Source organism: Coturnix japonica, chromosome 9 (assembly GCF_001577835.2).
Source record: "Coturnix japonica isolate 7356 chromosome 9, Coturnix japonica 2.1, whole genome shotgun sequence".
In the NCBI taxonomy this organism is placed as follows: domain Eukaryota; kingdom Metazoa; phylum Chordata; class Aves; order Galliformes; family Phasianidae; genus Coturnix; species Coturnix japonica.
The window spans coordinates 10,708,615-10,731,417 of record NC_029524.1 but is presented as its reverse complement, the minus strand read 5'-3'; the positions used below and the strand labels follow the sequence as shown (position 1 = coordinate 10,731,417).

Below are 22,803 nucleotides of genomic sequence, written 5' to 3'. Positions count from 1 at the left end.
TTAGTAGAGCACATAAGACTTTGTTAGTAGTGTTGGCGCTTGCATTAAATTTGATTTAAAATGTTGCAGGACCTCCCTGGTTTACTTGCTAAAAATCTTAGGCTGCGGTGCTACTGCCTTTGCCCCTTCAGAAATCCACCTCAAACAGTTCCTGTCTCCCAGATGTGCTTTGTTATTTGTTTGCAGGGCCACAAATTGAATCAAATCAGAAAAATGAGCCTGATTAAATGCATTTTATCTAAAGTAGTTCCCTGATCACTCTGCTCTTGTAGAAGCAGTGTACCCTCCAGGAATGGGTACAGCTTAGGAGAGAGGATTCTTAGGATCTGCTTTGACTGATATTGCTATCAAGTGAAATGCTAGTTGAAAATTCAGTCTTAGCTGTAAGCAGTGAAACACTACTTCTTCACTGGGAAAGCCACAGTAAATTTGTTTCTAATAGTCAAGTTTCATCTCCATTATATTCAGTGTAACAGGTTGCTGAACAGAGCTGATTTTTTTTAGAAGCCAAGAGAGGGATTTTAATGCAGCAGCAGAATTTTTAAGGAGTTTCTTAACATGGTGACTCTGGTTAATCTTTGACCAGACTTCTGTCATTCGCTGTTATTTCTCTCCAATCCCTGCTTTCTCCCCAGTGCACTTCCTTAACCTACTTCTGTGTTCGTGCAGACCCAGAATAAGAGGCTTAAGTAAAGTGATAGTAACTTTAACCTCCAAGAGAAGCACAGTATTTCACATGGGTCATCTCTGTCTGGTTGTACTCTGTAAAACTGCACAAACTGCTGGTTCAGAGAGGTCTGTCTGTTGGTGGTGGGGTAGCATGGTTGCTCAGGTTTGGATCCACTTAAGGCAGTTGTGCAGATTTGCCATCAGTCTTTTTTAGTTTATGAAGCGATCATGGTAGCGCAATATTGGTGATTTTTTTCCCCTTGACAAGCTTTGTGCTCTTTACATGTGTTGTGTATGGACATGATGGTGACACCTTCATATCCATAATCACAAAGTTTATCTCTTTAGTGCTTATGGCATAACTTAGCCTAAACGATCTCAACCACTTTTAATGTGCTTTGTTAGTTACAGCCTAAAGCTACAGGTTCTAAACTGCTTACATTCCAGTTCACACATTCATTTAGTGCTTCAAGCCCCTAACAAGTGTTTTGTGTTTATGTAGCTTTTATTCTCCTGATGGAAATGATGACCTGGGAATGATTGAGGCTGGGTTTCAGCTGCCAAAAGTGCAGCCTTCTCCAGAATGTTGGCAGCAGCCCCATGGAAACTGGTGCTTCCATTTCCAAGAAAGATTTTTGAAACTTGCTAATCAGCTCTGTTAGAAGTTGGAAGAAAAATCTAAAATGTAAAAATTCCTTGTGAAAAGAACTTCTCCACCCACGTCCCTTCTCAGAGAGCGCTGCTATGGTTTTTGAGACCTAATCTTGTCATCGTATCTAAAGATGCCAAAGTCTGGTAGGCAACTTGGCTACACGCAGGGTGGGTTCACATCTGTTCTCTGGTTTCCAGTGCAATTTTTGACCTCAGTGAAATAACTTTCAAGGATCTTCGAACATATTGCTAGATACTGACAGAACAGGTTGGCTGTCCCACTTATGCTCTGTAAGTTACTTTGGTATGATCTTTCTGTACTTTTACTTGAACTAGTTCAAAACTAGTTTCAGTAACTGATGTTAAACTTATTCTGTAATTTTTGTGGGTTTTTTTTGGGGTATGCCTTTAGGATCGTGTAATGTAAGCTGAACTGAATAGTAAGTCCAGCAGAGATATCTTTATAGGCATTCGATCACAGTTGCAGAGAAACTCTGAGGCCTTTTGGAATAATAATCTGTGGTGATTTCTCAAAGTCATGTTGACAAAGTAACGAGTAAAATGAGCTGCATCATTGTATCCCTGAGCTGTGTTATCTTCATAAATAGATAGCTTGCAAACAGCATCGTGGGGAGTGTTGTGTAATATTAAGGAAAAGATGAATGTGTTTGCACGAAGATGCAACCTGAAGTAAAAGGACAGATTTTCCTCTTTAATTGCATGTACCTCTAGATATGATAAATAGCAATACAGCAAGCAGTCCTTGGAGGACAGTGTAAATATAGCAGTTCGGCAGTGACTAACTCCTGAATTTGCCCAGCTAATTCCCTCTCTCTCTCTCTCTCTCTCTCCCCCCTAATTAAGATGTACTGGTTTAGTGCCCTTCTCTGATTGCTGCTTTGTATTTCTTCTGTTCTTTATTTAAAGAGGAGAGGGATTCTCTTATACAATATTTGTGATTCTACATCTGAGCCGTACCCATATGCTGTCCTCCTTCACCTGCAAATTCAAAAAGCAAATGTGAAAAAGTGAAATTCTTTCATGATATCAAATTTCTTTGATAATATATTGCCAGGAGTAAATTTGTCCCACGCTTTATCTACTCTTGTGTGCCATATCTGTCTGTGCAACGTGTGTAGAATGCAGCTTTAAATACGGCATTCACCCCTGTGTGGTTTTCCAACCAGCCCGATACGTTACCAATTCAAACAATGGTGCTGATTTCTCCTTGCATGAGAGTAGAAAATAATTGCGTCTCCAAGTGGAAGAAACTTCACAGTTTTGGAAGCATTAGGAAATCTTAATTAGATCCATTGAAAAATAAGATTGATGTTAGCACCAGGCCTGAAAAGTGTGCTCAACTGCAGGAAGGGTTTAATTGGGCATCCTTATGTTGTTCCGACACTTCAGACGTTAGTTTCAAACAGGGAGAAAAAGAGGAGCTCCTGTACAGGCTGACCTTGATTCATTCTGAAGTTTAATTTGTGTTTCATACAGAAGTACAGAAGGATGCTTCTGCTGCTACAGGGATGCACTCATCACTTTGTTCATCAAGGGCACTGCAAAAGAAATGCTTCAGTAGTACTTGCTCAGCAGCCTGTGGTATTGCAAGTAGCAAACACAGCTGGTAAAAAGGCTTTCTGGAAAACATGGCACTGGTAACACAACAGTTAAGTTTTTGGCTTTGAAACGTGCAACTTGCCTTCAGTTTCTGTACACCTTTAACTGGAGGAACTGAGTTACCATGTTAGTGGTGTTGTGTTTCTGATTAACACAGGTAAAATAGTGGGGAGGACTTGGTGCTTTCCCTTTAAAGTAATTTTTAGGAGTCGTCAGTTAACTTTAGCAGGCTCTTAAATGTGAAATGAATGTCATGGGACTACATTCAAAGCACCGGTTGATCAGAAATGCTGAGTTTATTCTAAAGTAAATTTGTATTTGTGTTATCACTTACATTAAATACTTGTATGCTCTGTTAATCAACAATAAAATTTTCCATACAAGGAGTTCATCAAGGAGCTATCTTAGATACAGCAATCTGTGGATAAAAAGGTCATCTTCAGTGTAAATGAAGTTCTCATCTGATAACTTTCCAGGCATACAGGAAATGCCATGTTAAATGGTTTGCATGGAAAGAGATTCTTCTTAACTCTGGGTGCTGTTTGGCCCATCATACGCAGAGCCGTGTGCATTTCTAGTTGTTTTAAAGTGTTTATCTTGCTCATGACTCTTAAGAAAACATTCATTAAAACCTTTATCCCTTTATATAATACTTTTGATCTGTTGACACTGCTCTCCTAAGGCTGAGTTGGACTTGGTATCAAATCTCTGAATGGAGACAGGCTGTCATTTAGCAGGTGTGTCACTGAGAAACGTGTGAGCTGTCAGATGAAACACATGATGATTTTGTTGGCCTTTTTCGTTACATGCACTTCACTTGACATCTGTTCATGCACCTTTTTGAAAAGTAAAATGAGTCCTTTCTAAAGCATCCTAGGAGTCTCTCTTAGCTTCTGTGAGAGACTCCTGTCATTCAATTCCACACCCTCACTAAACTCTTGGCTGTTGTGTGAGAAGTGTACCATAGGTCTGCTCTGTTCCTCAGGGAACTGATTGAGATTTAAAATGATCTAACAGGGAGAAATTAACTTTAACCCATACTGATTTGTCAGTGTGGTGTACCATGTCCCTTTCCAGACAGTTCTACTTTGTAACTAGGGCAGGGGAAGGAAGTAGTACAAAGCAAGAGTAGCAATGAGCTTGAATAAATCGACCTTGCTGGCAAAGTGAATAATACTGCAGCCTGCAGCTGGTCTGCAGGTAGTGATGGTGCCTGTTACTTGAACATAGGCTTACATTACGAAAAAGGTTGGGATTCCTCTGAAATGGTAGGGGATTTTCTCAAAAAGTTCACATACTTTTCTTTGCCTTGTGATACTATAGTAGCAACATTCTGCTTATAACATATTTTTAAGCTTTTTATTTTTTGCATCCCTTTGTATTGTGTTCCTGTGCAGCATTTGACAGTATTTTTTATTTACTAAAATATTTCCAGCTTGTAACTTCCAACAAAGTGCATTACAGAACTTTCAGCAGGGCTGTATGCATAAAGTAATTTACTTTTTCTTCCTGCATTGATGTGTAATTTATTCTGTGCGAAGTATTGATTGCATTGCAGGAGAGAGATCTTCTTGTGGACCTTCGGCCAAGTACTGGAGTTTATTCTCAGTCATTAAAACTTTCAATGTATTGTATGTGAATAGCATACTATGCATTATCTGTGCATATGTGTCGGGGGGAGATTGCGTTCAGCGTTCTCCTTCTGAGCACCTTTCAGAATGTTGCAGTCATTTCTGAACACGCAGGCAGCTTAAATAACCCTTGTGCTATTTGCAGCCCCTCTGTTTCATCTTTTTCAGTGGTTAATTTTTTTCTTTTCCATGTAGAGCTCTTTTTGACTATGACAAAAGCAAAGACAGTGGCCTCCCAAGCCAAGGACTGAACTTCAAATTTGGTGACATCCTTCATGTCATCAATGCCTCGGACGATGAATGGTGGCAAGCACGGCAGGTAACTCCAGATGGAGAGAGTGATGAAATGGGAGTTATCCCAAGCAAACGCAGGTATGTCATGACGTTTTATTGACTCTGAAATGCCTGCTGTTAAATACCTGATATGATTAATATGGATATGTTTGTAGACATGCAGCTTTGCTCTTTGTTGTTAATTCTTTACCACATCACCCAGTCATGTAAATAAAGCTAAAATCTGTAGTGTGACTGTGATCAGCTCAGTGAGAGGTTTGTTGGAATCATATGTAGCTTTAGGAGCTGTATACTCCTAAATTGACAAAGATGGTTCCAAATCCCTCTCCTTATAGAGCGAGTTAACTGCCTTTACTAGAAATGTGACATTAGTTTAATCCTACACCATTTGTGTTTAAGTAGGGGAAAAGTAAGTTTTGTGTACTATGTTGCTGCTGATCTTGTTTGCACTTGAGCACTACTCTTATAGTATAACAAATACTAATTCAACCTTCATGAATTTTGCTCATTTAACTGTTTTGTCTGTTTTGTTTTTTTTTTTTTCTGGTAGAGTTGAGAAAAAAGAACGAGCTCGTTTAAAGACAGTGAAATTTAATTCCAAGACAAGAGGAGAGAAGGGGGTGAGTTTATGAAGTGCTAATTAAACCTGGTGTTGTGAATGGTAACACTCCTCTGGTTAATGTATGCAGGTTCCATGTCAGTTTTAGTGAAAAAATAAAAATAAAATATTTCTGAAAATGAAATAAAATTTAAATAGTAAGCCATTGCGAAAACACTGCAAATAAAAGGATTAGCTTAGAAATAGATACTATTCTTAAGAATGTAATATAATAGGAGCTGTATATAGTAATCACTTATTAACTAGTGACATTTCTAGTGGCACTGCAAGTGCTTCTTATAAAGCTGTTGAAGCTGGTTTGGATTGTACCCTTGGACTCCACCTTTAGGGAAGAGGGTTACTACCAATTTTCAGAATAACTAAAACCTTCCTTTTATTAAAGTTTTTGCAATGCATATAGAAAACAAAAAAATATTGCTCATCAGGCTCCCTGTGATAAATTGAGGTTTTATTTTGTGCACAGTAAGCGGGATAAATTATATTCTTTGTTACAACTGTGGCTACAGAAGCTTTAAGGGACTCTTAAGTTTTCCCTTATTGCTAACCATACAGTCTCCATCCATCTCTCAAGTGTTTTTTGTTTCATCGCTGTTCTCTGTTGGCACAAACACTGGTGTGGCTGTGCAGGAGTCATACAAAGTTAGCAGTGAGGATGGAAGGATAACTCAGTCCCAAAGGAACAGCAGTCCCTTGGTGCAGGTCACTGCTTGGTGATGGCAGCTTTGTCCCAGTACATGAGGTGGGACAGTGGGATGGATGAGAATGGTGAGGAGGCAAAGCAACTGCTTTTTTAGTATAGTCTGAAATGTGCTTTTGAGCTTCCAAGGAAACTATTTCATATATCATTTTTTTTTTTTCAAATAGCACAAACATTAATTATTTTCAATCCAAGTTATTGGGTTTTCTTTTGTCTTTTATTGTAGTTAGTGTTTTCCTTTCTTCAAAAGTCAAATATATAAGGTTCTGAAGCCACAATAATGTATCTGTATACCTTAAAGATAGATGCAAACTGTTTAAAGCAAAATCAGCATCTTCAGTTATTTTCTGATTAACAGAGTCTGCCTCAAGGATCCCTCTGATCATTTTCATTTTGCTTTTCTCTTTTCATCCATTCATATTTTCCTACTGGGATAAATAGTTGTCAGTCACCGTGGTAGCCTTTAACCCAACGCTTCTGGATTTTGAGTTCACTTTTTAGAAGCTGCATAAGAACCAAATGTCTTAAATACCTCAGATTATTTGACATTACAGAATTTCTTAAATATTACCGTGTTCTTTGAGAAGATAATTGCATGTTCTTGTAGTCTGTCTACCACCCAGCTGTGAACAGTTACTGATCTACTTGAGGTAGCGTTTTGGCAGTAGAGCAATTGGTACACAAGCACCGTGTACTAACAGAGCACCAAACATGTGCATGGGATACTGAGTGGAAAAGCAACTACGCTTGCCATTGATACAGAACTGCGGTTTCTTTAGTAACACTTTGTTTTGCAAACACGCTTACACTTATTCACAATCTGTTGCTTCAGCTGCAAGTGTTTTAACATGATGATTTCTCCTTTAAATGATTTCTCCTGTGTTTCTCATGGGGGTATTTTTCCCCATAAGTTATCTGCAACGTACACATCCTCATGGACTGAGTTCATTTCTGTGCCCGTATGTGATAATTCTCCACGGCCAGGATGAAATATCAATTTTGAACAATTCTTCAGAAATTCTACATTGAAATCCTAAGGAATAATCCTAGTGATGGCAAATAGTAAAATCTGCCTTCCTTTACATTAAAAAAACACTAAGAAACTGGAGCAGAAGTGGTTATTTTTTTCCCGTTCCTTTCATATGCACATTTACCTAACTTTCTGTGCTGCTTCTGTTTTAATATATTCTTGCTTTTAGTGCCTGATGATGATTTGCAGTGGGCTTGTAGAGAATTTAATGTGATAACTATGCATTTTCAACTAATAAGCAATTCTCTTCAGCTTTTTATAATCACGACATCTTTTTAAAGTAATCTTTTGGCTAATCTTTTGTTCAAAAATCAGTCCCGTATTCTTTTAATTTCTTTTTTTTTGGCAATGGAACTGACTCTGACCATTATACATGCAGTATATGAATTTCCATATTAGTTCAGTAAGACTTACTGTAGAGAAAGTTAAAACCATTAATGCTATGAAATGTTTTCAAAACCAAAATGAAAACCATGATGATCTTTTGTGAAGTAAAACCAATCAGGCACTTCCTTTAATCACACAAGCTGCAAAATCTCACCACCTCAGTAAAACTGTTCTATTTTTTGCTTTGTTATCATTTCCCTTATTCTCATGTTCTTTTGACCAAACTGAGAGTCTTGTCCTAGCAGACAGTTGGCTAAATGTGAGCCATCCACATTTCAGAGTGCATGATCTGCTAAGATCTGCTCATTTGGGCATATTTCTTTGTTGCCTGTCTTATGTAGATTCCAGTGACATTTCTGGTTATGAGAAGTCAAGTCCAATGAGTTCCTCTGTCCGTATGTCAGGTTGAAAGTCTGCCAGTTCTAACAGAGGAATGACAGTTTTAGTCAAACAGATACCAGCCAATTAAAGTTTATGTATTTCCTACTTAAAACATTACTGCTGCATCCAGAGCTCACTGTTCATGTTACTGAAGGTGCTCCTACGTTACCATGCACCTCTGTAGCACCTGGTAGGTTTAATAATATATTTTTGTCTTGACAGTGGTAATGAAAATATCACTGGTGTTCAGTGCATGATTCTGCCAAGCAAGCCTGTATTAAAACAGATGGCCAGAAGCATTATTAGTAGAGCAGCAGTGTGCAACTCGTGTAGCACTATAGGCATCCTCTTTAGGAAAGCCAAATGCTCATTTTGTACTTGTACCAAAAATGGTGGCCAGTGAATTGAAACATGAGTCTTTTTTGATTCCTACTTGTTGCTATATTTCATTTCATGCTTAGGACTGGTAATAAAGGCAGTGTAACTTTTTACTACTGCATTTTGTACATAAAGAAAGAGAGCTCAGACTGGATTAAATGAGGTCAAACTAAATTAACGTGGTTTAAATTTTAGAAATAGCTGCTCATAGAATTTTATTGAATGAATGGAATATATTTTGGTATTTCTAAAATTATGTTTTAGGAAAGGATTCTGTGGAAGTTTTATTACTTCCTGTGGCATATTGACTGTGTTTGGTTCACAAATAAACAGACACCCCAGCTGCATAAGATCACAAAACCAAGCTGGGTGTTTTCCTGCTTTTACCATCCTCCCAGTGATAGAATTTCTGCAAACCAAATGACACAGTTATGACCAATTACATAGCTTGGCAAATCTGGTTAGATGTGTCACTGATGCTGAAAGGAAAAAAAGAAGACATTTCACCTATCATAAGTTAGCTGTATCAGCTCTGTGCATAATTACTGATCTGTTTATGCACTGAGGTTCTTTATTTACTTTTCACAGGGTAGTAAGTTAGAGATGCTGCAGTCACAGTGTCTTCAAGTACAGACATGACAGCTGGTATTAATAATAAATAATAACAAATTAATAAAATAAATATACCTGTAAGCTCAGGTATATGTGAGTGAATATGCATTTGTGCTCTCCATCACTTACACAAGAAGAATCTTACTTTAAGGAGATGCACATTTTTTTTTAATTCCATTTCTATTATTTTACTATTACTTTCTTAGTTTTACCATTAGAGAATTCAGTGCAATGCCAAGTTGTAACTGTGGTATGTTATTTAGCAACTATCACCAAAGTATCTACAGTTTGACCTTTGCAGAGGGGCATCGTGTTTTTGGTATGCTCTTACATTAGCTGTTTGTAAGAGCATGTGTAAATACCTGACTTTCAAACTACCATAGTTCCTGTACTAGATAATGCCAGTGATTTCATTGGCTTTGTTTTTTGAATTCATGTTGGGTCGGCCACCTTCTAGCAACCTAGTTTTTCACATCTCATTACACTCACAAGAAGCTGAAGTTTGTGAAATGCAGGTCAGGCCTTCCAGGGTGAGCCAGCCTGTCACTTCTCTTGCAATAAGCGTGTGAAATACTGAGGGGGTGAGCAAAGCCATGATCCTGATCTCTCTCTGTTTGACATGAGCTGAGAAGATGCTGTTAAGTTGAAAAATGCACTGCATAATGTGGTTATAGGAGTCAGCTTCCACAAAGCTGCTGGTCTGGGCCTTTGTTCACACAGAATTAGACATCCTTTGTTTTGCCCCTCCTTCTCTTCCTCAGCAGTCATTCAATGACAAGCGTAAAAAGAACCTCTTTTCCCGAAAATTTCCATTCTACAAGAGCAAGGAGCAGAGTGAGCAGGAAACCAGTGATATTGACCGTAAGTATGTGGCACTCCATGGAGAGAAAGCGCAGTAGAAGGGCCTGCTAGATTGCAGTAGGGTGTTACCATGGAGACAGTTTCATGAGCTGCAACAGGCTGACGAGCTTGGCATGCAAATGACAACCCAATCTGTAGGATCAATGCCATCATTCATTTGCTATTAAAGTAAATTTTAAACCAAGAGTGTATCCCAGTAAACTGGTTAATACAGATGAATAAGTGTGTATGTGGAACTGGAAGAGGTAATGGCTCTTAGGAGCTGTCAGTAATGGTTCCTCAGTTGTCATTCTGAGCAGCAAGCAAAGCATGTCTGAGCTTACCAGGCTCTCCAGTCAGTCCCTTTGGACTGGCAGCATCAAAGTCTTTCTGTTCTAATTCAGTTTCCTTAATGAAGAGGTGAATTTGACTGTTTTAGCCTGCATTAAAAAAAAAAGAAAAAAAAAAGAAAATGGTCTTCTCAATAACTTTATTTGCAAATTCAGATCAGATCTGCTATAAACCACATTCTCTGTCATTTGCACCAGTGATTACACTTGGTGTGCCAGCCTGGTTCATTCCTATAGGCTTGTCTTCCCTGTGATGTTCTGGGAACTGTCTCCTGTCGTAGCGCCGATTTTATATATTACTGACAATTATTTTCTTTGTGATTGTCTTTTTATTGCTTGCCCTCTGGGGACTACTCTGCAGGAGGTCCCTGACGACATGGGATCAAAAGGCCTGAGTAAGTGATCAAAATACTCCCAAGTTATTTTAACCTCCATCTGAAAAATTACTTTTTATTTTTTTACTTTTTTTTTTAAACAGATCTCTTTGAGACTGGTGCTCTCCTGGCATAAGGAGGTTGACTCCAAATCTGTTTCATAAGATTTTTCTGGTTTGCAATGCTTTGGGGGTTTTTACTTTCAGGAACATATTACTTTTTAGGTGATTATGACGTTAATGTGTTCTGGTTGCTGTCCAGAAGCTTACCAGCACCTACTTGTTTGTCCTTGGTAGTGACTGTGTTTGTGAACTTGTTGATACTCATATAATTTTGCCAATGTCATTTTTATATTGTTTTGTGTTTTTGTTATTGAAAATAACCTACAGATTTTCACAGCCATAGCAGAACTACTGCCGTAGCAATTTCAGCAGTTGTCAGTCCTCTCTCTAGGTGACTGATGTTGGCCGCCCTTTAAAAACAAACAAGAAAGCTTTTCTTAACAGATGCCATGAGAGTTTTTTCCGTCTGACTTGTTCAATTCTTGTGGTGCTCGTAGAGCACTGCTGGCCAGGTGGTGGGGTAGCTGATAGAGGAGGCACTTAAGCGTTAGTTTTACACAGCCCTATTCTACATTGCTGTGTACCCCAACAGATTTGTGACATCATTTCTGTACTTGAAATAAGAGTCATGACTTTCCTTTCATGACAGATACTAAACAAGTGGAGTGTTATGGGTTTATGGGATAGTAAAATCAGTCACTGAAGTTAATATTTCTTCTCAGATCATAACTGTTCCCTTAATTCTAGCCCACACTGTTCCTGAAATTGCATGTAGGAGGAGGAGGCAGGGTACTTCTATATGTGGCCTCAACCACTTAATAAATAAAAACCCTGGTAGCAATGGCATCAGTTTTCCATTTCTGAAACCAGTTTTAGGACATTCTTGGTCTAGAGCAGAAGACCAATGATAACTGACTTTGGCCTTGTGATCGTTAGACTGTAATTTAACTCAGAAAAGTCACTAGGTGGTTCTGTTATAGAAGTTCCTTCACAGGAATATTCATATGGAAGCAAAAAGCTAAAAATTGCAGGGTTGTGTGTGAAATATGAATGTGTACTTTTCATAATCTTATTTTGACGTGCTATTTAATGTTTTTTTCTTTTTATTAACATCCATTCCTTTTGTGTGAAATTAAGCTTGATCCTGAGAGCTATGAGAAGTACCTTAAAACTTTTATATGCAGTATGTATTGATTTCAGCATTTTGGTATCACTGTTGTCTTTCATCTGGATTATTTTTGTCGATTTGCTTTCCTTTGGACTCATGCCATTAGTGTGTGTTCCTTATTTTTCTCCATTGTCTTGCAATTTCAGAGCATGTAACCTCTAATGCCAGCGATAGTGAAAGTAGTTACCGTAAGTGTTTTTAAGTTCTTTATTTAGAACCTTTGTTCAGTAGTTCTTCCTTTGCTTTTGTTTGTCTGTGTCTTTCCTGGGTATTTACATGTTAAGTTGAACTTCCCTGTAAGCTTCCATTGAAATCCGTGTTTGTGTGTTAATTGGGTTCTGCAAAATTCCAGAGTATTTTCTTTTTTTTTTTTTAATTGACTATAGAGAGTCATTGCAAACCTCCTTTATGGATATTTTTGTTGTGATTTATGATTGTCATTGCTCAGCTTGATTTGAATTAATTCCTCTTATTTAAATTATCCATGTTAGCTAGTCCTGCTAGAACCCAAATGTAAATTTAATGCAACAAATATAATGGTTATTGTGCTTAATACAGGGAGTGTAACTGAACAGTGTAATCTGTTACATAGCGTAGTACCTATCAACGGTGCTCAGATATAACATGTAGATACTTCTAATGAAAGTAACGATGAACAAACATGTATTTACCCTTCCTTTTCAGCTTTCATTTCCTTATTTTGTCAAGTGTGGTTGCTTTGTCTGAATTATCTTGCAACATGACACATGTTAGGTGCTGGAGCCAGCTGTGATAAATTAGCATGCTAGATGCACAGCTGTGCTTGTGTGTGTGTCCCTTGTCCCCCACCAGTGTATATTTTAAGTACTAGACTGAATTACTCTTTTCACTAACCTGAGCTACAGTGCTATTTACTTCTACTCAAGCTGCAGATGTACACATTCCCAGTGTGTAATATGCTGTGTGATGCTGTTCTATAGACGTTTCTGTCTCGTTGGTGGTTTCCAGTGAACAGTGCCTCAGTGAGGTTACTGAGTCCAGAGTAGGAGCCATGGGTAGAGCAGAGCAAGCAGGATAAACACTTATCAAAGAGCAGAAAAAGAGGGAACAGTAAAAGTCAAGAGGTGTGTCAGAGCTGCTCACTGATCTGCTCCTGGGTGCCTGTTAAGCCAAGAAGAGGCACTTCAGAAACAGACGCCATTTATGGCAGGGTAATAAGAAAAGTGATTCACTAACAGCTACACCTGTTTGGAAGCTGCAGCTATTGTCAGAAATGAGGAGCCACGAGTTTGCATGCAGATGGTTACACTTGAGAGAATGTGTACATGTACAAATTCCTCAGAGCTTACAGTGCTCAAAACTTGTAGGATGGTTGCAAAAATAAAGAAAAAGCATTTGTTATTTGAGAATAACACAGATTAAATGTGTATGAAAGTTGCCTTTGCGTATATGACTAACTTACAAACTTTAACTGTTCTTAATGACGCTCCTTTATTACCTAAGAAGCCCTGATTTTACTATGAATGTTGTGGGTTTACTTATCTCAATGTGGAATTTGAAGCACTTTTTATTAAAATTATTCTTTTAATTTCTTCTTACTGCTGTCTAAAAGTTATCTTGATTACAGATGAGTACGGTTGTTCAAAAGGTTCATTCTATTAATATTCATTTTCCAACAGTATTGAAAAAGCAATGACAATATATACTTTTTGCCCTCAATTAGGGAATGCTTTATAATTCTTACTATCTCTTTAATAGCTTGCTTAACTGGTCTTTGACCTTAGAGCAATGTGACTTCTCCAAAGAAGTATCTAATTATCTGTGGGATGGATATTTCATGGACGAGTTGATAGTTGGTGATTCTCTGTTCCTGTCCCTATCCTAAAAAGGGTTCTGAAAGTATATACTGTCCTAAAACCCATTGCATGAATGCCTTTTTGAGATATTAAAGTATTCAGGTTGCATGTTTTCATTTCTGTCTCAATGTATTACTCACTTGCAATACCGTAAAAATTAAAGAAATCGTTCATGTATTGCTGGAATGCAAATTTATTATAAGTCAGTCTTACTTCTCTTAGACACTGTAAATTTCAGATTTAAAAGATCAGTGGTCTTTGCTATTAAGTGAAGAACATGTATATTGAAGCAATATATGAATCTATAAAAGCCTTCATCCGCCATCTATTTCTTAAAAGGCTGTGGTTATAGCATTGGTGTGTTCCTTTGGCTGTTATGAGTATGGCTTATGAATGGAAAAGAATGTTTGAAAAGCTACACAAGTGAGTTCTTGAAGCACTGCATTTTATTGGGAATTCATAGTGTTGTCATGTGATTTTAGCCTGTACGTTCAGAATTATAAATTCTCTGCTGTCGTGGTGCTGATTTTTAGTGATTCCCATGCGAGAAATCTTACTCTGAGGCATTTTGTTGGACTAGAGATGTTCTTTTAGAGATGGCAACTGAGGTATATTTCAGATGCTTGCACTAACCTTTTAAAGCCTGCAGCTGTTAAAGGTCAAAGCCTCGTTATTTTCGTTTCATTCACTGCTGATATGCTTTGTGGATCTGAGAACAACACAGAACATTCCTACATTTCAAGCTCATGTTTAAAAACTCACTAGTAAAATAATAGTGAAATTTATACAATCATAATATTTTTTGTGGAGCTGAAGTGGTTGAAGGTCTTTGTATAGAGGCCACTTCATGAAAAATTTACTGGGAGAAATGTGCATGACGTTCAGCTCTGTATATAGAAGAATGTTGCAGAAACATTTAAAGTATGGAAAGTGCTCATGAAGAAGGTGGCATTGCCTCTAGCAGTGAATGACACCATGCATGCACTTCATTCTGGGAAACGCAAGAGCATTTCAGTTACGCTTTAAAATACTTCTTGTGCTTGACGTCAGTTTGACATGCTAACATAGCTGAAGGAATTGTATACTGTTGGTTGGCACATCTTTGTGAGTTTTATAATTCATCACTCTTTAAAACCGTCCTCCATCAGTATCATTGTAACACGTATTCTGCTGATGAATGTCTATATTGTTGCTGTTTGTTAAATGACTTGATTTAAGTTTATTGCTTTAGAAACAAATACATGGATGCTTCTTTGCATTTACCTTTCTAGGTGGCCAAGAGGAATACGTCCTGTCTTACGAACAAGTCAATCAACAAGAAGGTTTGTAGATCTCACTTAGTATAACGTGTCCATACTCTGGTATCAGAACGGTTCATGTGCACTTATGAACCGAGTGCTATAATAAACTTCCTCATTGATTTTCAACTGTTATCCCTATTAAAATGAATAAAGCATGAAGGCATAAATTATTAAATACAACTGCTAAATTATTTAGCATGTAATCCAAAGGTGCGCAAATTAATGACTCAACCACTGTGTGGTTTAAACTGCATAAGGAAAATAGGGTATATTTGTTTGGTCTCTGTGAACCTCAGAAATGATAGTTTTCTTCTGTTTCATATTGCGGTAGAGCTCCCAATGTTGCTGTTTCCTTTTTGTCACAGGGAAATACATGATAGTAGATTATTTGTTTGTTGTAGAAATCCTAGTTTAAAATGTTTCCAACCCATCCAAGTCTCATATTCCTGCATGCTGCTTTTTGTATGGCTGATTTGTTAGTTGTTAACCATGTGGGTTATTACAGAAAAAAAAAAAAAAAAGTATTTTTGAGTAAAGAGGAAATCAGTGGGAGATTATGCTTGGAACAGAATTCCTTGCACTGATTTTTAATGGGATCCTATTATTTCCTTTCCACCTTCTCCTGATCTTTTTTTCCCCTCTATGCTATAGATGTAGTTTTAGCATTCCTGTTTACCACCGCAGGGTGCTAATGGCTGATTTATTTAATCTGGTAAAATACCATATTCATAATCTGATTAAAAATATGATTTGTAAAAAAGGAATGATTGATATCTATTAAATATAGAATACAGTTTAAAAAAAAAAAAAAAACAGATGGAAAAAGGTATATTCAATTAATTCAATTAATAAGATTCAAGACGCTCCTTTTGTGAATTGGAATTACTTCCAGGAGTTAAAATGTATTTTACAAGTCAAACTGTATTTAATTTAGACTTGTGTAGTAATGACAGAACTTAAAACTAGAACTAAAGTTCATATGGCTGAAATGATATGCTTACAACTAGGTATTTAGATATTAATGTCGTTATGCTAAATGCAGTATAATTTGGAATCTTATGCTTGTCCTCTTTCCCTTCAGAAGTACATATTCTGTTAGATATTACTACTGTTACCATGCAGTAAAGCTTATTTTTGCTAAACTTTAAAGGTTGGTGATGTCATTGAAATGTAACTTAAGTTATTCCTTATGTTTAACAGTGAACTATACTCGACCTGTGATTGTTTTGGGACCCATGAAAGACAGAATTAACGACGATCTGATTTCGGAATTTCCAGACAAATTTGGCTCATGTGTTCCACGTAAGTTTCAGCAGACACTAAAGCAATTATAAGTGGGCTTTTGGTTTAGTGTTGTAACTTCCTTCATAGACCTAATTTCTGTATATAGAAGTAAAATGTTAGGATACCTTCATGAAGTTTATTAATGGATATTCTTCTCTTGTTACAGTTTTGCAGTTTAGATGGAGGACTATTTTTGAATGTTGGGAGGGAAGGGGGGGGGGTGGGGGGTGTTTCTTGTTTTCTTCTTTTAAAGTTACTGGTTTATATTCAAAGATACTACTAGACCAAAACGGGATTATGAGGTGGATGGACGTGATTACCATTTTGTCACTTCTCGAGAGCAAATGGAGAAGGATATTCAGGAGCACAAATTCATTGAAGCTGGCCAGTACAATAATCATCTTTATGGAACAAGTGTGCAATCGGTGCGAGAAGTAGCAGAAAAGGTAAATCACTGCCAGTTGTTTACATTTACTGAGGTGACTGTTTGACTGTGCTGATGTGGATAGGAGAATGGCAAGAAGCCACTGGGACCTTGAAAGGACTTCATACAAACCTAGAATCAAAGAGCATTATTACAAATTCATTTAAGAGAAACAGTTGGAACATCGTGATTAAGCTGTGAAAGAAGAGCAACTTCTGAAGTGCTGACAATGTAGTCTTCCACCTGTTGTTTGAGATCCTTCAACACCTGGAATAATCGTTGGACCAAATGCAGCAATTACTGGCTGTCATATCACAAAAGGGAACATGGACAAGTTACTGCTCTTAATTCTCTGTTCCTCTGCCAGGTCTACTGCTAATGAAAAAGATGTTCTCATTTCAGACTACCAAAGTCCTTCTGTTCTACTTCCCCTACACTGCCCCTTTCTAAAATGGTGTTGTCACAAATTGTTCATACACTACTCAAAGAAAAGAAATAAAAATGTGTGAAGTAGAAATTACTATATTAGACATAAGAGGTGCTCAGGAATAAGGAGGAGTCTTTGAGATGAGGAAATTCTGGAGCAGTGGCAGGTTAATAATACCGGGTGAACAACCCTGCTGCATTCTGCTTCAGCCCCCTGAGGAATGAGCTGTATTTGTTTCCTTAAAAAATAAAAAGTAATTGGCCCAAATAAATATAATTTGTTGTCTCAAACCTGGCGTTCCCCCGGGGTGGTACCTGACAGTGAATGAGAAACATTATATTCAGTTCCATCTGACTGTTCTGATGGTGATAGATTTGCTTGGCATTAGAGGCAGTTATTCCCTCAGAAATGCTTGTCAAGGCATCTGGCTCTTTTCTAAACTCTGACATGGCTGCATCCTTAAATAAACCCTAAAATAGTGGTGTAGTTTGATGTACAGCTGCTCTGTATTCTGTGTTGTTGATTGGGCTGCAGCTTCTGATGTAGAGAGTATGGAAAAAGAGTCAAGAACATCTCAAGTTATGCATGATCCCAGCAGAGGAGTGAGCACTGTGGGACCACATGCTAGATTAGTACAATTCTGATGTCATTGATGCAGGTGTTTTAATTTCGTTGGCTTTGTTGGAAACATGGTTTCTCTTCTAGGTTATTATACAGTGCATAGCTGTGACTTAAACTTTGTTTATTTCCTTTTTTCTTTTTCTCTCTCGCTTTTAGGGTAAACATTGTATTCTTGATGTTTCTGGTAATGCGATCAAAAGGTTGCAGATTGCCCAGCTGTACCCAATCTCCATTTTTATTAAACCCAAAACAGTGGAAAATATCATGTGAGTAAAAGCAAAGTACCTCAGAATAAATGGTTTGAGACTGTGACGGTATTTGAAAAACCAGTTGCAAACTGTGTGAAAAAAATTGTAATAAAAAAGCATGTAATTATTTGTTTTGTTCATGAAACTTTCTGGGTTGAATTTCTAAGGACTTCTACTCATCTAAGCCATGAGAGATTGAGAATGAGTGCCCCTGTGCAAACTTCCTTATAATGTAGTGTCAGAACTGCTCATTCCCTCTACAGTCTCCACTTAGAGACATATCTGCTTAGATATGTCATATAGGAGACTGCCTTCTATTAGGTTAATACTCACACACTGGTTTAAAATGATGTTTCCAAAGATTACATGTAGCTTCTTTACGTGTATAATGTTTTCAATCTCAGGGAAATGAATAAACGCTTAACAGAAGAACAAGCCAGGAAGACATTTGAGAGAGCAATGAAACTGGAGCAAGAGTTTACTGAACACTTCACAGGTTTGTTTTGCTTGGCCAGAGCTGAAATTTTATTGCTTGCTGTATAGTAACTGCCTCACCACTGAGATAAGGTTGAACTGTTTTTCAGGCTTATCTGTGATTGTTTTAAAGCGTAAAACTACCCAAATGCATCTATGCTGATACCAATTTAATCAGTGAATTTAATATATTTTTAAGTTTAACAGTTGCTCAATTTAGTCTTTTAAAACTATGGAACTTTATACCATATTTCTTGGTATTGAAATGCAGATGTTTGCTTTGTTGATAAACTATACACTTCAAGCTTTTCATTTGTTTTCAATTTTAGAAATCAAGAAGTAAAGAATGTTAGTAGTGATAACTCTGTAAACTGGCCAGCAGGGTCTGCAACATGCACAAATGCAGTTTGTTAACTGCAGCAGCAAAAGGAAGACTACAGGCACTCGGGCTGTGTTTACTTTTTGCATCGTGGCATGCAAGTGAGGAGAATGATTAAGTCAGGACCTTCAGGAGGACAGGAGTGAGCCTTTTCTATTCCCGTCCTGGATAGACACTCACTCCTTTTCTATTACATTCTTTGGCAATGTTTTAGTGTTTGCTGCCCCATTTACCTCCATCTTTGTGACATGTCACCCTTGCCCAATTTCTTCTTCCACGTACTTTTTGTGGGCAGAGCTACAAATGCAGAACTTCCTTAAAGAGTCTGCTCAGCCAGGTGGTTTCATATGGGAGGAAGCTGCAAGACCCAGTAGACTCCCTGCCTCAGCCTTCCTGCTGCCTCATTCTCTGCATTGATTGCTGCTCACCCAATGAGCAGCTTAAGTCTCTCCCTTTTTGTCTGCCTCCCTCACCATTGCTGTGCAGCTGTCACTGTTTATTCCAAGCCTACATCAAGCTCTCCCACTCTTCCCATAACCCTATAACCATCTATGCTCAGAAAGCTGTGGGACTTTCCAAGACATATTGCAAATTCTTCATCTTCCAGAGTTATTTACCAAATGATTTGCAAGTATGTCAGGTTTGTTGTTCAGTAAATGGATGAATTTATGTTAATACATGTTAAGTATTTAGTCAGTAGTTGGTATTCTCCCAGGTTGTCTTAGGGTATTATATCAAACAATTCTGTTAGGAAGATAAGGGCTGAAATTGAAGATACTTCAAAGTCATATGGTTCTTTTTTAAGAGCTCTAATGCCCGTGGCCATGTTTCTTCTAAGAAGTGTAAGGCTTGTAGACTGGGGCAGATAGCAACATCCTATGGGCAGATTTGTCTTTGCCAAGTTTAGGCAATCAGTTAGAGATACTTCAAAACATTAGTCTCATTTACTGCTGCTACCTATATGACTCACCTGCCTCAGCAGATTGTGTGAGCATTCCCTAATCTGTTAAAAATACTACATCATGTGGAGTAATTGAAGTCAACTCCATCAGCAAATTAGGCTTAAACCGACTTAAACTTCATACTAAAGCATAGAAAGAGCATGTCCATATTGTGTTTTGGGGGTGTTGGGCTTTGGAAAGAGTGTGGTTGGAACATCTGGACAAGTAAGATGTTTGCAATGTAAAGATGTTTCTACATCTTTCCACTGCATTGTTGTGCTGTCAGTATTACTTGAGAGCTAACAAATAACTGAGCCACCTCATCCTCCCACAGACATTAGGGCAATAGGCTGCAGATGGGGAGAAAGTTTTAAGGGATGGCAATGAGTAGAAATAAAAAAGAAGTAATTTGCTTTAAGCTTGGAAGCTACAGTGATAAAATTAATGCACAAAGAAGAACATCTGGCCCACCCCCAATATTTATCTTTCGTATTAAACTTTGTTTCTTGGCTTATCTCAATGCTGAGGTGATGATCCTAATTAAAAAGAGGTTGCTGTCTCACAGTGAATGCTTTCTCAGGCTGAAGTGTGGTAAGAACAGCTCGAACTTCACTTTGCCATCATTCTCACCAGGCTATATGTTCCTTTGATATGTCAAAACACATCGTGGCTCATTTCTAATTATTTTTTTTAGCCTTAGAGAAAATGTATCAGAGTCTGAATATTATAATTGCATTTTAACTCTGTAAAACTGAATCTATTTGCTGTGCAACAAACCCCATTAGTTCATCTTCTTTCTTGCCAAAACCAATGTTAGTGCTCACAGACTGCATGAGGACACAGCCCTGTGCTGTCTTGTCTTTTTCTCTTGGAAATGCAAATGAGAACTGGATCACCAGAGTCTGTGGAATGACTTGGGCCAACTCCAGCTTGTATTTAGGAAAGGCAAATAAACTTCCTTAGCTGTATATGCGTATGCCCAAAAGGAAAACCACATTCTAACCCTATGCTTTTGAGTGAGAGAAACGTTGTGTTATGTGTCCTGTAACAACTGTCAGCAGTGTCTGTCCATCTGGAAGCACAGGAACCAGAGTTCTCAGTAGGCATCTGTTCCTTCAGTGATCTGAAATCCCTTTGCTACCCTGCAAGAGAAAATAACATCTTTGTTTAGAGCATCTTGGTTCTTTAGGGAACAAAGAGAGATGACTCCTGATTGCCACGTTATGTTTTGCAGCTATTATCCAAGGAGACACACTGGAAGAAATCTACAACCAAGTGAAACAGATCATAGAGGAACAATCTGGGCCTTACATCTGGGTTCCAGCAAAGGAAAAATTATGAAAACGAATTTTTGCTTTTCATTTTCTATCTGACATCACCAACTACATCTGACAACTCTTAAGCCCTTCCAGTGGAGCCTGCCTCTAGTTCCTCCCAGCGTGGTTCATACCCTAACCATCACATTCTGCAGTTCCCATAACGCTTTAAATTTGATGTCTCTCTTAGTTTAAACAATTTGTATTATCGTGTGTTGTTGGTTTGCCATTTTTCAAACATGACAGTGGAATGGCCTGACCAGCTATTATTTTGGGGTGGGGGTGGGAGGGGCTTGCTTGGTACAATTCCTTAATGTTTAAGGGAAAGTAACTTTCAAAGATTTTTCAAAAAAAAAAAAAAAAAGCTTTATAGACATTCTTTTAAAGTTTCATAACAATTGAAAGAAAAGTTGTATTCCAGGAAGTTGTAAATCATGAGTAACTTTGCACGCTTAACTTTAATAGCATGGTTTGGTCAGGGCAATCGATTTCAGGTTTTATTTCCTGAATTCAATTCTATTCTCACAGATGTTTGATGGTTTTTTTGTTTCTTTCCAGGCAGTTAAAGAGAAACTTTTGAATTTTGAGTTAACATTTTCATTAACTCCCATCAATCCTTCTCAAGGGATATTCATTTTCATCATTTCATATGGATATTCTTATAATCTATTTTTTCATTATTATTTTTTTTTTTTTTGCCAATAAAATTGCTAGGGATAAAGATGTGTAATGTTTTTAATCTTCCTCGTGCAGCACTATTTATAGTGTCTTAAAGAAACTGTTTATAGATAATGGTCATCACACTTTTTGAGCCTAAAACACGTCTAGGTGCTAGGAAACCTTGTATTTTCAGAGGAATGCCAAATTTCCATTGGCACTAATACAGAAAACAGCTGCAGAGATGGTTGTTGGGGCAATGAGAGAGCGATTCGTAGCCTAAAAATGTGTGTTCTTAGGGGTCAGATTTTAATGAATATTTTACCCACAATAACTGCCTATTTTGTTATAATAAATATATATATATATTAAACTTTCTTTAACTAAACTCTGTAACTATGGGAATTATTTTCTTTACATAGTTGCGCACACGTATAAATATATATATAAAAAAATATATATTTTTCTTTTACCACCTACTCCTAGCTTTTTGTTTTCAATAAAAATACGAATTAGAATTTACCTTCCTTAATCACGTGAAGTCAAATGGGCTGTGGTGGCTGGGCAAAAAAGTCCAGGGAATTATTAGTTACAAGAAAAAAAAAAAAACACGTGCAAGTTCTCCTCTTTTCTACGGAATTTCAGGTGTTTGTCTCTTTTTGTTTTTCTTTGTAATCTGCATGTCTTAACCAAAGGGAGAATTCAGAGTCAACGATACATTTTATTTTTCTGTATATGTTCATCTTGGATTGCATAGGTGCGAGATCTTCCATTTGCGAAGCACAAACTTCTGTGCAGAATGTTATAAATATGTCGTAGCAAAACATGGAACTACCTTCAGTAATGAAATCCTCTCTCATATGATGTGGTACCTGCCATTGCTTATCTGAAGCTGATTGTTCATGAGGGGGATGTACTTATGGCAGTCACACAACCAAATTTGCTTTGGTTTGTAAAGAATTATTGACACTATCCATTCCATTTGTTAGAAAGAGGAGAACAGCTAATAAACTTCATTGTACAACGTATTTGTCAAGTGTGTTTTTCATACAAAGAAATAGAGGTGGTGTAGTATTTTAAAATAATCAGCTTTAAGTGGAGACGATGTGGTAGAGGAATACTGGTGATCAGAG

General features: G+C 37.5%; 1 protein-coding gene across 30 annotated transcripts in view; it reads left to right on the top strand.

Annotated features, from left to right (window-relative positions):
• The window catches only part of DLG1 (discs large MAGUK scaffold protein 1), a 123,572-nt gene extending 100,880 nt beyond the window's left edge, over nucleotides 1-22,692 (top strand). For 9 of the 30 annotated variants that reach the window (XM_032446681.1, XM_032446676.1, XM_032446682.1 and 6 more), the window contains 11 exons: nucleotides 4,767-4,943; nucleotides 5,416-5,485; nucleotides 9,731-9,830; nucleotides 11,910-11,951; nucleotides 13,355-13,390; nucleotides 14,870-14,920; nucleotides 16,100-16,201; nucleotides 16,457-16,629; nucleotides 17,812-17,921; nucleotides 18,308-18,399; nucleotides 20,932-22,692. In XM_032446681.1, coding sequence (XP_032302572.1) covers nucleotides 4,767-4,943; nucleotides 5,416-5,485; nucleotides 9,731-9,830; nucleotides 11,910-11,951; nucleotides 13,355-13,390; nucleotides 14,870-14,920; nucleotides 16,100-16,201; nucleotides 16,457-16,629; nucleotides 17,812-17,921; nucleotides 18,308-18,399; nucleotides 20,932-21,038 — 1,060 coding nt within the window. In that variant the 3' untranslated portion in view covers nucleotides 21,039-22,692. Of the gene's footprint in view, nucleotides 1-4,766; nucleotides 4,944-5,415; nucleotides 5,486-9,730; nucleotides 9,831-10,520; nucleotides 10,555-11,909; nucleotides 11,952-13,354; nucleotides 13,391-14,869; nucleotides 14,921-16,099; nucleotides 16,202-16,456; nucleotides 16,630-17,811; nucleotides 17,922-18,307; nucleotides 18,400-20,931 lie in introns of all 30 variants that reach the window. The other 21 variants (XM_015871633.2, XM_015871632.2, XM_015871641.2 and 18 more) reach the window with 9 other exon arrangements.
• The last annotated feature ends 111 nt before the right edge of the window (nucleotides 22,693-22,803 follow it).